Source organism: Nematolebias whitei, chromosome 13 (assembly GCF_014905685.2).
Source record: "Nematolebias whitei isolate Nwh7 chromosome 13, NemWhi1, whole genome shotgun sequence".
Lineage (NCBI taxonomy): Eukaryota > Metazoa > Chordata > Actinopteri > Cyprinodontiformes > Rivulidae > Nematolebias > Nematolebias whitei.
Genome location: NC_056510.1, coordinates 20,459,309 through 20,474,182, shown reverse-complemented (window position 1 = coordinate 20,474,182; position 14,874 = coordinate 20,459,309). Strand labels below are relative to the sequence as shown.

The 14,874-nt window shown below is 42.1% G+C and overlaps 1 protein-coding gene across 1 annotated transcript in view; it reads right to left on the bottom strand.

The window, feature by feature from the left end:
- Positions 1 to 265: 265 nt before the first annotated feature.
- Positions 266 to 14,874, bottom strand: part of LOC119419141 (calcium-binding mitochondrial carrier protein Aralar1) — a 22,400-nt gene continuing 7,791 nt past the window's right edge. Inside the window, exons 6-18 of the mRNA XM_037686442.1 lie at positions 14,428 to 14,574; positions 14,182 to 14,320; positions 13,247 to 13,340; positions 11,013 to 11,097; positions 9,732 to 9,813; positions 8,126 to 8,284; positions 7,192 to 7,244; positions 6,894 to 6,974; positions 3,992 to 4,132; positions 2,379 to 2,517; positions 1,974 to 2,132; positions 524 to 614; positions 266 to 449 (exon numbers count right to left, since the gene is read on the bottom strand). Coding sequence (XP_037542370.1) covers positions 266 to 449; positions 524 to 614; positions 1,974 to 2,132; positions 2,379 to 2,517; positions 3,992 to 4,132; positions 6,894 to 6,974; positions 7,192 to 7,244; positions 8,126 to 8,284; positions 9,732 to 9,813; positions 11,013 to 11,097; positions 13,247 to 13,340; positions 14,182 to 14,320; positions 14,428 to 14,574 — 1,554 coding nt within the window. The remainder of the gene's footprint in view (positions 450 to 523; positions 615 to 1,973; positions 2,133 to 2,378; positions 2,518 to 3,991; positions 4,133 to 6,893; positions 6,975 to 7,191; positions 7,245 to 8,125; positions 8,285 to 9,731; positions 9,814 to 11,012; positions 11,098 to 13,246; positions 13,341 to 14,181; positions 14,321 to 14,427; positions 14,575 to 14,874) is intronic.

Sequence of the window (14,874 nt, the reverse complement as noted above, 5' to 3'; positions counted from 1 at the left end):
TATTTTGAAAATATCTGTACATCTTTGATTCTTAAAAGGTAGCTGGCACGTGCACCAAAGCTGTCACACCAGAAACGAAGCGGGAACAATCATTTGCTGAGCCATAACGTCCTTCTGTTGAGAAGTACAATACGTAAGGTAAAAGTGTGCAAGCATTGCAAAGATAATAACAGCTATACCCATGCAGCATTTAAAGTAGAACCAGTCAAATACATTAAATTGAAATGTGGACGGGAGGAACATGCAGCCCTTGAGGTTGACTCGTTCATGAGGCTTGAGGTACAGTTTTGGATTCTGCCGATTTGAAATTAGGCAGGTGCAAGCCAAACTTCCTCTCCACGCCAGCAAAGGTCGCAGCAGCCAGACGGTAACCACCCACGTGTTCGGCGGTCACAGACGGGTAGTCCTTCACCGCGGGTTTGGGAATGGGCTCTGAACCAGCAGGTCGGCTGAGGAGAGAGTTAAGAGTTTTACGTGATGCAAGGAGAGGTTTGTTTTTTATTTATACAGTTGAAGTACTTACTGTCCTCCAAAATCAACGTAGAAAAATCTTTGTAAGAGTTCGTAGGTCACCAGTGTTACACCAAACTGCGGTGAGGATCTTAAGACTCGAGCTAACAGGAGAACAAATATTTCTGAGGTTAGCAGCTAAACATTTCTGTTATTTCCCGTCTTATAAGCAGCTGTAGGACAATCAGTGGTGGGATGTAACCAAGTACAAGTACTTCGTTACTGCACTTAAGTACATTTTTCATGTAGCTGTACTTTACTTAAGTAGAGTTAAACGTGGGTACTTTCGACTTTTATGCCACTACATTTTACATTATCTGTACTTTCTACTACACTATATTTCTATAACGTGTTGTGTTACACGTTACATTCACGTTGCATTTTTTTTATTTGTTCGTTAGTTAGAAAGTAACCAATGGCGAGAGGAGTTGGTCCAATGAATCACTGCAAAGCGGGCAGGTATCATTAGACCCCCCTTCAAGAAGAGCTGGACCAATGACATATTCTAATATATACATTATTGAGTTGGGCACACCCACAGCACCGCTAACACACCCAAAATGGATTCCACCGCAGAGAATCAGCCAGAAGATATGCACCAGCCATGGCCTTATTGAAAGACTATTAAAAGATTATTGAAAGTATTCAGTACAGCAGGACAGATTCTCTCTCCCAAAAGAGCCAGACTGGACGCAAAAAACTTTGAAAACCAACTTCTGAACTTGAACAAGAAATTCTTGCTGCAATATTAAAATGTGTTGGTTCATGGGATGTAAGGAGACGAGATGTCTCCAGATGACTCGACACTCGGGTCAAGTTTTGAAAATGGTTTCAGGAAGTTAAAATATTGTTCGGTATTGACCCATTACAAGGTTGACTGGACAGTATTTTAACTAGAGTTGATGACAAACTGGAGTTGAAATGATCAGATATTCCTTTGTTAGGTCTAATGCTCCTTTTTTTCAGGCAGACAGTTTTTACTTAAACTTGTTTACTGCAGTTAAAATGACACACTGGTTTTGTGTTAAATAAAAATTTTCAAAGGTATAATCATTCCTCTTTCTTATTTTGCTTAATGACTTAACTCATCCCTGAAATTCTGACGCACAGAATTAAGTCCAAGTGTGAACTGTGTCATAATAAAAACATGTATTATCTGCAGCATTGTTCATTAAAACGGCTCAACACTATTAATGTATTACAGAAAATATACATACGGTAGACAAACTTAATGATATTGTAAACCATTGCATTAGGTAATACATTCAGCAAGTACTTTTACTTTTAATACTTTAAGTATTTTTAAAAGCAAGTACTTACTTAAGTAAAAACGTTAATGTGGTACTTCTACTTTTACTAGAGTACATTTTTGTCTGCTTATTTGTACTTTTACTTAAGTACAGTGTTTGAGTACTTTCTCCACCACTGAGGACAATGAACGTGTATATGCATGAGTGTTCTACCTCCTGCGCCTTTCCAAAATGCACTGAAACCTTCCTCTCGGAGGATCTTCTTGAAACAGTCGATGACTCCGCTGTATGTCGTCTGGCCCGCTCGAGCCGCCACCTGGAGCCTGGTTTTGATGACATCAGCAGGGGTCACCAGCGACGCCGCTGGCACACCTTGTTTGCCACAAAAACACATAATAAAGCACTTTGACTATACACAAATTGTGTCAGATTTCGATATCCCCGCCGCAGAATCACGCAGGGACTGAAATGGCTATACCTTCATGGTGCGAGACGGCAAAAGTGTTCACTATAAAGTCAGGCGATTGATGGAGAAACAACAGGAAGCTAACGCGTGGCTGACAACGTGACACATTCCTTCATAAAACACAACATCTGAGTTTACCCGTTGTTTGTTACCTGCAATAGCTCCGGCAGTGAGCAGCTGCAGAGGACCCAGCCTTCCCTCGTCATCTGCCAGCTTCTTCTTGGTGTGGGCATAGACGGGGAAGTAGATGGCTGAGAAGGGGATGTCGCGCAGAAAGCAAGCTTTGGCTCCCTAACAGGGGAAAAAAGGCATTCGTAATCATCGCAAGGGCTGATGAACAAACGGAGACAGATAGAGCTGGTTTGTCTGGAAGGATTAAGAGGCTGAGGAGCTGATTTATTTAACCTACAGGGGGGACTTTAGTATTGATGATGGAGCTAAAGAGCCCCAGGGGCTGCTGAAGAACTGGGCCTCAACAGACAGATCCATCACAGGGACACAGCTCCAACACAGGCTTCAGTGTCTGCTTTTTTACCTAAAAGAAGTCAACCTTTAAAAAAAACAGGCTGCCACTCATTAAAACAAAGTATGAACACACGACTCTGAGCTTTAAGTAAAGCCACAAGGATCTGGGAAGGAGCAGTAGCGAAACATAATCCCTCACTAATTTGCTGTTGGTTTCTGGCTGCAGCTCTGTCAGAGTGTTAAACACTGTTTTGGAAAATTGCAAACAGTCAACAACGCAGTGTTTTGCTGTTCGCATTTCTGTTTCTGATCACAATTATGTCTACGTAAACATATAACGTCTTGTTCAAACACAGAAGTGCTTCATCTGTGACAAGTTACAGACATGAAGCAAACTGAGCAAACTCCAGGGCTTATGTTTGTTTTTTTAATTCAAAGTATTTTTATGCGTGCTTTATTTTTTATTATGTTTAACAGCTGGTTACCTGAAGATGTTCACAATGAAGCACAAATTTTGCTTTTATACGATTAAGAATTAAAAAAGGAGTGAGCTGATTGTCTAAAATAAATTGACAATCATTGATTATTTGTTAAATAGACGTTTTCCAGTGATATATTTTTTTAAACTTCGAGGACTTGAGTTTTTTTCTCCACAATATATTGGAATTTATTTAAAATTGGTTTTAATACATTTTCAAAAAAATATTTGATATCTGGTAGTAGTGACAAAACTTGATTGCAGCATTGCAAATGAAAAGTTTAAAGCAATAGCTCAGATCTTTGAAAGTTGCATTCTGTGGAAAGATATGAACAATTAATATCTCACCTGTTGTAGATAGCTCATTGAACAAGCTCATTTTAATTCTGACTGAACTGATGAGCTAACTGCTAGTCCGTGGCGGTCCAAGAACAAAGTGAATTGCTGCTGTCCTAAAACAACTTAAATCCAAAAAATGTCAACAATGTAATGTTCATTTAAAAGAAAACATTTATTTTTTATAAAACTTCAAGAGCAAAGTTGTTTTACGATGGCAGCATTCCGCTTTAGTCTTAGCCCTGTAACCTTTAGCAGTTACTCTGGTCACAACTAAAATGTTCCTCTAAACTGAGGTCATTCAAAGAGCTATGTTGTTTATAACCTTCCACAAAACCCCACTTCAAAGCTCAGAACTATCACTTTAATGTAAAAGAGTGGAGAAAAATGGATGTTATTTTATCTTTGGACCTTCCTCTGTCCTTGAGTGACGTTAGCAGAGGTGGGTTCTGCAGATGTCATGGAGCTGCAGAGGTGCTGACCCACCTTGTACAGGCCGAGGAAGCCGAGGTCTCTTACAACGTTCAGGGCGCTGACCCTGGGGCCCGTGGTGATCTCTCCAGCCACCTGCAGTCGGATCTTAACAATCTCCAGAGGGTTGGTGAAAATCACCTGGGAGGCTCCAGCCTGTGGAGCACAGCAAACACACACAAAACTCAAGTGTTGTATTTATTTTAACATGCAGACATTTATGTTTCTGAGCGTTGTCAAAGGGGTGAACTCTGGCTGAGGCTGCTGATGGTGCGTAAGCATTGTTCCTCGTGGAGTTTTAAAAAAAAATTATCTCAGTAAACTTGAGCACAAAAGATACTTTATTTTCACTCTGATCCCATGTTTTCAGAATGGCCTTGACAGGAGGAAAAAAGCAGGCATTGATAGAAGAACAACTGGGGTTGGGAAAAGTCCCAGTTCGTGGTTGGGAGGCTCTGACCCTGGCACCAGCCCTCTGCCCCCCACCCCCCCGAGGCACCTCCTGCGGCAGGGTGAGCGGCCCAGCCTGGCCTCGCCCTGCACACTTCCCCAATTCACCCCCTCATTCCCTGGGGAGAGTGCTGATTCACCAGGACAGCTCGAGGTCCAGGGAAGAAATGCCCCAAAGGCATGGCACCCTCTGACTCGGGCACATTTATCACCCTCCCCAAATCTAATCAGGCCCCAGGATGGCTGCTGCTGACATTCAGGGCAGGGGTCTTATCTGTAAACATCCGGGCAAAGGGCTAAAAAAAGCTCCGGTACATTTAGTCGTTTTCAAAGAGGAGGAGTAATATCCGCTCCTCTGAAGATTGATGCGCTTGTCTCTCTTTCATCTTCTTCAGCGATAACTCAACTAGTTATCAGATTAACCTGAATTTAAACTTTCATGCGTGTGTCAGAAATCCCTCAGAATCGATCAAGGAAGCCCAAATTCTTGTCGCGTCTCCAGAACGGAGGCATCTTTGTCCTGCTTGAGGACCTGTGCAGAGACCACGCCTCAGGTTTGTGCCCCGTTGTCAAACTCAATCACACTGAGCTTAGACCGGGCTTCGTCCAGAACCCTCCAGGGCCTCCTCCTCCAATTACGCTCTGACAGGGGTCATGACCTCGAAGACCCCCGTCCTCTGAGTCCAACCTGCAGCCTCCACACAGCCCACCTCTTTCATGCACGCAGCGGAGAGGCACAGTGAAGGAATTACATCTTTAATCCAATGTCGCTCTCAGAAAATGTTACTTAGCTGCAAATGAGCCCAGATGTGGAATTTAGAAGTCCCACCTGCGTGTGCAGACTGGTCCAAAGTATGAGTCTTATGGTCTCAAACCAGTGGACATGACAAGCAGAATAATAAACTTTCAGTCTCTTTTACACAAATGAATCACATCAGATAAACATGCACTGAGAAGTCAGATAAAAACAGCAACTCTAAATAAATCCCTTTAATTAAAACAATAGCTGGTGTATTTCCTAATAAATCCAGAATAAATACTTGATGAAGATCTAAATGATGATGAATAGTGTCTTCCTCCTGAACTGGTCAGGGTCATTCAGTTTTCTCTCTCTTTCTGTCTCTCTCGCACAGAAATAAATCAGTAAAAAATGTAACATTAATACAAAATTAAATTAAATCTGCTTTTTCTGAAGGAATGGATGTCACTTACCTCATTACGTGCCAAAGTTTTAGAGATACCATGTGCACAGTTAGCTCTCAGTATTTATTGAGGGTCAGTCTCAGCTACTACCAAATTTAACTCAGTGTCTGTAAATAATTACAACACCGGGGTCATTTTTTGTGTTTGATAAGGCTGATTAGTTGTGCAAAAGTTTTAAGCTAAAATGTCACAATGCGTTGTGCTCAAATCATGTTTTGAGTACAATGCTCAACTACTACCTCAACTGATGTTAGCTCAGTAGCTGTAAAATTAGCAGAAGTACAGTAGTCCCTTATGGCGGGGGATCTGTACCCTGAAGACCCACGACAAGTGAAAAAACACAAAGTATTAATAGTAGTACAAGTAGTAAGTAGTAGTTTTGCAATATTCTAAACAATGTTTCTAAACTCTAAACGCTCTAAAAGAGTACAGCAAGTCATGATTTTAGCTCCCTTCCTTCTCTGCTCTTTGCCACCTGCAAGCTCTCCTGGCCACGCCCACTTCTCTGCTCTGCACGCTGATCAGCTGATCAGCTGCAGCAGGAAGTTTATTCTGCAGCTGCAGGAGGTGCTAAATAATTTTAAATAATTTATTTTAAATAAACATTCCATGACGATCGTGCGACTCATCCTTCAGTCAGTCAGTTGTGTGTCAGGTCCAATCTTATTTTGAAAAACCGCAACAGAGCGAGTCCGCGATAAACGAACCGGGACTACTGTATAACTATTTTTTGTGTTTGCTAAGGTCAGTTGGCTGTGCACGCCATCTTGAATCAAGTTGACTCAAAAAGCTAATTAGTTGTTAATCATGTCAACCCAATGATTACTTTCTCAAAGTTTATGAAAACTTATTATGTGATTTAAAATTTAAATGGTATAGATAAAAGAGCAAACAGACAAAAAAAAATCACTCCTGCTCAAATGGGAGATACAAACTAAAGGCTAGTAATGTTAGTGCCCTAGAGCTGTTTCAGTCGTGGTTATACCACCAGTAATTTTAGTTCAGAGCTGTTTTGGCAGCTTGAGAGGTTTAATGTTGGAGTAGACTGTTGTGTAATAATATAACACAGTTATTTAAATATTGGCTCTGAATGCCTTATGGTTCAAGGAACACTAATACTCCTGTTTTTTCTGTTAAGTTTGAATACTTTGTAAGATTTTGCTTAAATTCACCAACGTATAAAATTTCATTTGTCAGTCAAGGACACTTAGTCTTTTCAGTCTTAGTTTAGTGTTTATGCAGAATTGACAAAAGTAATCCTTACACATCCGCCAGCGAGAATCTCCGCTATTAAAGGGATGGTATCGTCTTGTGTGGTGAACTTGTCTCTGACGAAATCATTCACCTGAGAAAAAAAAGAAAGAAAGAAGGAAAGAAGGCATTAAGGAAGAAGCAGTCGTCAAATGAGACGCAATCTTAGAAGCAAAAGGCGTTAATGTTAACTTGAGCTGCAGTCACATCTTGATTGCGGAGGTTCTTCTTGCACCGTGCGTGTTTTTCATTCACAGCGCATCACTCAGAGCAACTTTCTGAACACTGAGCTACGCGGCCGAATGACTTGCCGTGAGTTTGATAGCTTTCTCCGGGGCGACGCCGATGAGCTGCGGGAGGAGACCTGCAAAATATTATTCATAGATACCATCAGAATACATAACAGAGACAAGGCTTGCCTTGAAACGAGCGCACCTTTTTAAAATCTGTGCTGAATGAATACATCCAGAGCTAGAACAATGGAAGCTGCAGGGTTCCTGCGAGCATAACACAAGCCCATAAATATTTACAGATGCTGGCTGACACATGTGACACAAAGATCCCATTGAGGAGCAACGAAAATCTAAAAAATATGACACTGCTCATGCATTTTGGGATCAGCACTGCCGGGGCTTGAGCCCACTGTTGGGGAACAGAGAGAGCTGTGTGGTCACGGGGAGGCCGGGTGCTGGACTGGTGATAACTGCCGTACCGTTTCACCGTCTGTCCTTCATCAAACCAGATAAACTTCTGAAGGAGCTGCTGAGTGACTGCTACTGGTATGCAGCCAGAAAACAGCCGAGCACGTCTGTCTCTGAGTCAATCACCCTCTTATCATGTGCAAGAGAGGAGGAAGGAGGGGGGCAGAGGGAAGCAGATCAGAGCAACGAGGCTCTGCAGAGTTCAGTAGATGGCAGTCTTGACTTCCCTCATAAGAAGAGCTCGGGGGTAGAAGTGTTGTATATCACAAGCCCTCGGCACCATTATCACCTCTCTGCTGCTACATGAATACTGCTGGCCATTCTCCTCAGGGAACTCTCCCAGGTACTGAGATAATAAAACCCCCTGGGTGTTGCTTTATTCTCTGCTGAGCGAGGAGGGCAAAGGTTTCTGGTATCAATTAGCAAACCATCGCTCCCGACATTAGAACTCGAGCAAATCCTGAGACTTTCCCATCACGCTTTCTGCTCGGCACGCCACGCACATGTCGGGCCTTTTCACACGCTATAAAAGTCTATGGATTACCTCTGTAAAACCCGAAGAACCCCTCGTAACGGAGCACTTTCTTCGCACAGTCAAAGCTGTTCTTGTACATCAGCTCTCCCACGAAGGAGCCTGTGGAGCGCTGGTTCTGCATCCGAGTCTTTACCAGGTCGATGGGGTACACGGCTGTGGCGCCGGTGGCTGCAAACACAAACACGAGTTTTTCACAGATTTAATGTTTTATAGCACAAACAACTTGAGTTACAAGCAGAATTTATATTATATACAGTTCCAAAACTGCAGTCTGCAGAGCTGCAACACGTTTTAGTTGTTCGTTTCCTCTTTAAAACATCAATCCTTAAAGGAATAGTTAAGAGGCTTTGAATTGGAGCTCTGCAAAAATCAACACTATCTTACCTGTTGTAGATGGCTCTTTGAATGACTTTGGTTTGGAAAAATTGTTTGAATCTGATCTGATTGATGAGCTAATCTTCAACACAGAACTCTTGCAAATAACTGTGTAAAGTTAAATTAACTCCGATATAGGGTTTATGAAATTAGCATTTTCAATCAATATGAAACTGAAATGTATGAAAGATTGTTTTAAGATGGCAGCAATCCACCGTAGTCTCTGACTCTGACTAGCCTTTAGCTTGTCCTTCCAGTCAGAACTGAAGTTTTTCTAGAAACTGACGTCATTCAAAAAACAATCAACAACAGAAAATATTCATACCATTTTCCTTAGAACCCTGCCTCAAAAGATCAGAACCAGAGCTTTAGAATAAAGAGTTTAATCTCCCTATCACAAAGTAAAGCAACAATGTAAAGCATTTGGCAAACCGAAACTATTCCACATAATATAAATGAGACAAAGTGAAAACAAAGAACCTTGAAAAATAAAAATTATGTCGAAGACATTTTAATCTCCTAGAGACACATCTTTCCACGTTAACTCATTTGTTAGATACATGCTTAATAATAAATCCATGGTAGTGTTCGTGCGATTATACTTAACAAGCTCTGTGTGTGAACTAAAAACACCTGTTAAGAGTCTGGGGACTGTGAGAAGTATTGAACCAACAATGTTTAAAAAAAAAACGTGACCAAGCTGCAGTAAAGCCCAGCTCTTCAGCCTGCACGTCGCGTCTTGTCTGACATTAAACGTTGGTGTAGCGACTCGTCTCCAACAAGCGAAGAGCACAAAGGGTGAGAAAAATAAACTCATCACAACAAAGACATGGCTTCACTTGATGTCTTGCGATACGCATCTCTCCGACCATCTTAATCGTTCACCGCTGAGGGACGGCTGCGTGTATGGAGAGAGAGCGCACGCACAACGCAGAGCTACAGCGTGCTCCTATCTGTGGGGCGGTTATGTCAGAGAGGTTCCTTGTATCAGTTCCCTCCTGTGTAATTAGGAAGGGAGATTCCAGAGAGTTCGGTTCCGGAAGATTTGTGTCATTCCAAAGGTTCGGCTCCAACGACAGCCTGGAGCCACCGGTGGCACGGCAGCACAATGCCGGAGCCTCACATCACAGCCCTTCTCCCTGCAATACAATGGCCGGCCCCGGGGCCTAAGCGCACCAGTCGGTCGGCTAAGGTTACCCCTCAGGCGAGCCGGAGGCTCTGCTGCAGACATGTCACTCACCTCCAGCGATTGAGCCCAGAGTAAACCTGTAGGCAGATTCTGCAGCCTGGAGCCAGACGGGCCGAGACGATTCGTGAGTGTGCTGTATGGGAGGAAAAGAGACACCAACGGTCAAATGATTCTGGGAAAAGACGGGATCAGTGGACTAACCATGAATCGACTGGCTATCCAACCACAGCAAACCAGATACATTGTGGAAAATAAAGCGTTATGGAGAACTCAATGAGGCAAAGGAATGGAGTCATTTCATACACTGTCTGACTCACCACTGGATTAGGTGTCAGAGAAAGATTAGCCATGGAGAATAACTGTGCAAACCTGAGTTTTCCACACATGCTACACGTGGGAGGCTACAAACTAAAAGCCCTTTACTCCTTTATTTTTACAGCAAACTGAAATTTCGCTCTTATCAACCTGATCTGCTTTGGTGTTTGATGCTGAAAGCGGAGCCCCTTTGTTTTGGCTGCGGCGAATGGGAGCAGATTAGCCCGACAACCTTTTTCCATGTACAGATAAGAATCTACATGAATATTGCACAGTTAGAACGAGGCTCTGTTCGAACTATGTCCATGATGGGGGTGTGAGTAACTTCTTCCAGACTATAAACGTGAAGGGAGTAAAGCGGATCGCTCTTTTCCTCTTCCCAGATGCTTCCACTGAGGGCTGCATGCTAACAAGATCGAGGTCTTGATCAAAGGCTTTAAACAATTAGTCTACTTCCAGTGAAGGGCAGGCCTGAGAATTGCAGCATCCCCCCCAAAGGAATCAAATTCCAGACCTCTGAGCATGAGTGTCCTGAAAGCTCTGACAACAGCCTGACACAGAGCCATGTTATCCGGTGGAAGCATTTTGTTCGCCCACATCTACCTTGCCTCCCACTCCCCTCCTGCCATTAGCAGACTTTGCTAAAGGCTTCTAAAACTTCTCGAGCCCCACGGTGATAAAAGCCTCTTATTAAGCGCCTTAGATGTGTGATTGCAGCTGATGCGAATGTGCCGCCATACTGAATAAAATAGGAAGAGCCTTTCATGGAGAGCTGCGACGCAACAATCCATTCCTCTTGTATGACTATAATTGGTGTACTTTTATCTGGGAGTTTAAGAAATGCACTTCACAAGGGAAGAAAAACACGGGCTCTCTGCTAATTCAGCGGCTGAACATTCTGCCTTTTTTTTTCCCCGCCGCTGCTTTCTGAGAGGAAAGCAGAAAAAGACGAGGAAAAGGCTTTGATGAAAGGCAGCAGGAGGATGTGAGGCGTATTAGAGGAGGCACTCAGGCTACCGGTCTCTGGGTCTCTGCAAGGTGGTACGGCATGGCTCCTTCTTCCAGTGGGGCGACTCTCTCGATGTCTGCATGATTCAGCCGCCTTTACAAACAACACCAGGGGGTGAGAAAGAGCGGGAGTTAGGCCAGGAAAAAAAAAAAAACATGTAGACTGAGCAGCAGCCAGTGATGTAAGATTTTCCATGGTTTTTTTTTACTGCCATATAACTCAAAGTTACTGCAACTTTAATTTAAGCCAATATAAACACCAGACAAACAAAGCTGGACGAGTGCCCACAGCCCAGCGAGTAAATGAAAGTGTTTTCTCACTAAATGTTTCAGACACAAATGTTTCCTGCTGGCCTGATGCATCATAAAGTCTGTATCTGTGCTTTATGTTTGTCTTGTAAAATCAGCCAGTGGAGCCACCGCTGCTAAACTAACAAGCCAATAACTTTGTTTTTACAACCAGTAAACAAACCTGTAAGATATTTAATCCATTCATGCTAAAGTATAAAAGTGTTGTGCAAAGTCTGTTAGAATCCTCATAAACAAACTTTCAGAGCCTGAAATGAAAAAAAATTAATATTACTTTATTATAAAACAGTTCTTGATACTGAAAATGGTTATTTTCAGACCTACACGCACACAGATGTATGATAAAACAGTCTAATCGGAATTTTTCAATCAAAATCCACAAAATGTTCAAATAATTTGAAAAATTCTTCAGATCTTTTGGTGTGGGGTTCTGTGGAAAGGGTATGGATGATTATAATTTTACCTGTTGTAGATAGCTTTTTAAATTTCTTCATTTTGGAGAACTAATTCTGATTGTATTGATGAGCTAACAGCTAATCTGTTCAGCTAAGACAAATGTAGATTTCTTACAATCTGAAAAGATTTGACAGTCTTGTGTGAACCTTTGCGTTGTTGTCATTGTTGCATTACAGTTATTCTAGTAAAACATACTGTATTCCTGAAGTGCCTCAGGCTGTATGGAAGTTGTTACAGCTAGCTGCACCTGCTGCTATTCACAAAGTCAGTACCAATAACCATGAAACTCTACATGTACAGTAGTCCCTCGCTACGTCACGGTTAGTTTTTCGCGGTCTTGCTCTATCGCGGTTTTTCAAAGTAAGATTGGACATGACACACAATGGCTGACTGATGGATTAGCTTCACGATCAGCATGGATTTTTTAAATTTAAAGTAAATCATTTTAAATTATTTAGCACCGGTGTGCAGCCCACAGCTATGGGAGAAGCTTCCTCCTGCAGCTGATCAGCTAATCTCCGCTCTGCACAGAGATCAGCTGATATATATATAGATATATAGATATATCTATATATATATCTATATATATCTATATATATATCTATATATATATATATATATATATATATATATACACACACACACTAAAATAAACTACTACCGGTACTTACTACTATTTGTACTACTATTCCTACTTCGCAGTTTTTCACTTACCGTGGGGCTTCAGGGTATGGATCCCCTGCGATAAACGAGGGTCTACTGTAATCTGAAAGTGATGGTGATGTAAAGGTTTTATATAATAGTGTTTGCATAATTTGTGAAATTATGAGTTTGGAGTTGTTTTTTTAAGACATACCTCGTTGATCTGATCTTAGGTAAATTATTTCTCAAGTTATTCAAAGAGCTACCAATAACAGGTTAGATAATTCCTCATTATTTTCTGCAGGACCCCACTTCCAAAGATCTATAACATTAATTAATCTGTTTTTAAAATTACAAATATTTGATATATACTGTATAACTGGTTTTCCCACTATATGTTCAACTCAATAATTCAGGAACTGTTGAAAATTGTCCCTCACGTCAACACGTGCAACTTTTCTTACACGTCTGTTTTCAGATGTAAATGATTGTACTGACGTAATTCTGAGTGTCTGCTTAAAACTGAAAGATTTTTCATGTGTTTGATGACAAATAACAGTAATTATCTGATCTATTTGAAGTCTGTCAATTGTAATGCTGGGGACCGGAGCAGACAGTTTTGCTAAAAAGTTGCTTTTTGTTGAGAGACCCTGACAAACAATTGCTCATACGTGTGGCGTCTTTATAACATTAGGCATCTGCAAGCTGCACTGCAAACTCTATCAGGAAAACTAACTGCATTCTTCTCAAAGGGGCACTGCATTAGTTCATATATAAAAAAAAAACATTTTAAAACCTAATATTTGCACTGCAATCAGGGTGATGCAGCAAGTTACCCAGAGTGAGAGTGGAGGCCGACGAGCTGGAACAGAATGTCTACTTCCATGGGCGTGATCTGGCCAAACTTATTTGCAGAGAGAACAAACTCCTCTATGATTCAGGGAAAAGGAGAGAAACACACAAAACTGTCGAGTTAGTTCAAAAAGTCAAACAGGAAGTTGTTACAAACATTGATTTATTTACAGCTAATTGTATAGTATTTGCAAATTCTTTTTGTTTCTCGTGGTGTGATTGTCTTAATGTTATCAGCTAACAGGAATATTTAAAGAGGTTATAGCAAGCGTTTTAAATCATCCAGCTTGTTTTGTGTGTGCTTTAGCTCCTTCTCTCGAAGCACTACAACCTGAACGTGCACTCTCTTCAAATTTAGCTCTTGGCTGCTGCCTGCTAAGTAACACAGCAGCCATCAGGTGGTCTTTCTAAAAGGAAACTTAATGGTAGTTGTTGAAGAAAGGAAAAGAGTTATTTACTTCCCTAGCTGTCAGAATCAACAGATGCAACCTTTTCTTTCAAGCCTGCTTTCCTGATGCACAGACGGCATTATTGACATATTTTTGTGACTGAAAGCTGACATGTGAGTGTTTGCGTCAAGCTAACGGACATTTCATGCGTTTGGTGACAAATAACAGTAATTATCTGCAAATACTATTTGCCTAATGTCGTCTATGAGGAAAACCAGGGAGGGAAAGCAGAATGTTTGCATCTCGGTGGACAACACAACAGGGAGCGGACGTGACTGACAGCATCGGTTACTCAAGAACAGGGAGGTCATCTGATTTCCAGATTAAAAACGTTTATTTACCTTTGTAATTTAAAGCTACAGTAACTGTCCACACCACTCTGTCAAGACAGTTCAAAATACAATCGAACAGGTGGATTTCACATGTTAAATATAGGAAAATGTTGACTTTTAGGAGATTGTCTGGAGTACCTTTGGTGACCAGAGTGTCTTTGTGTGTGCCAGCAATGGTGCTGTAAATCTTGCGGATCAGCTCCATGTTGTTGAGGAGGGCGTTGAAGGCGTTGAAGTAGGAGAAGCTCACCATGTGAGAGATGCTGCCTCCTGCAGCCTGCAGAAGCACCCAAGATGTTGTCAGGACAGACGCGTCATATGTGCTCATAACATGACGGTCTGTTTTTATTTAAATGAATGCCACCAACAGGTACTACAACTCACTGAAACCAGATTTTCCTCTACAAACGGTGTCAGCATGTGGTGCCTGATGGTGGCCATGATGTCGCTGAAGTCCAAGGCGGTGATGGCGCCACTTTTGTTCTTGTCTTTCATGGCGAACGCCTGGCGCGCGTGCTCCAACTGCAGCTCCTGCAGCAACAGAAAGAGGACGGGGTGCGTTACCTGACACAAAGAGTGTGTTCCTGTGACAAGGGGCACCCCGTTGCAAGTCAGCGGTGACATGAAACTTTGGAGGACAGATATAAAAAGTCATCAGGTGAGACAGAGTCAGACACGGGCTTTCGTAATCACCGCCGTCTCTACGGAGACTAATGGAAACCACGACCTGAGGAGACTGATCTCCGAGCCGAGCGGTGGGGGAGACAAACAGCAGGTGTGTGTGTGTGTGTGTGTGTGTGTGTGTGTGTGTGTGTGTGTGTGTGTGTGTGT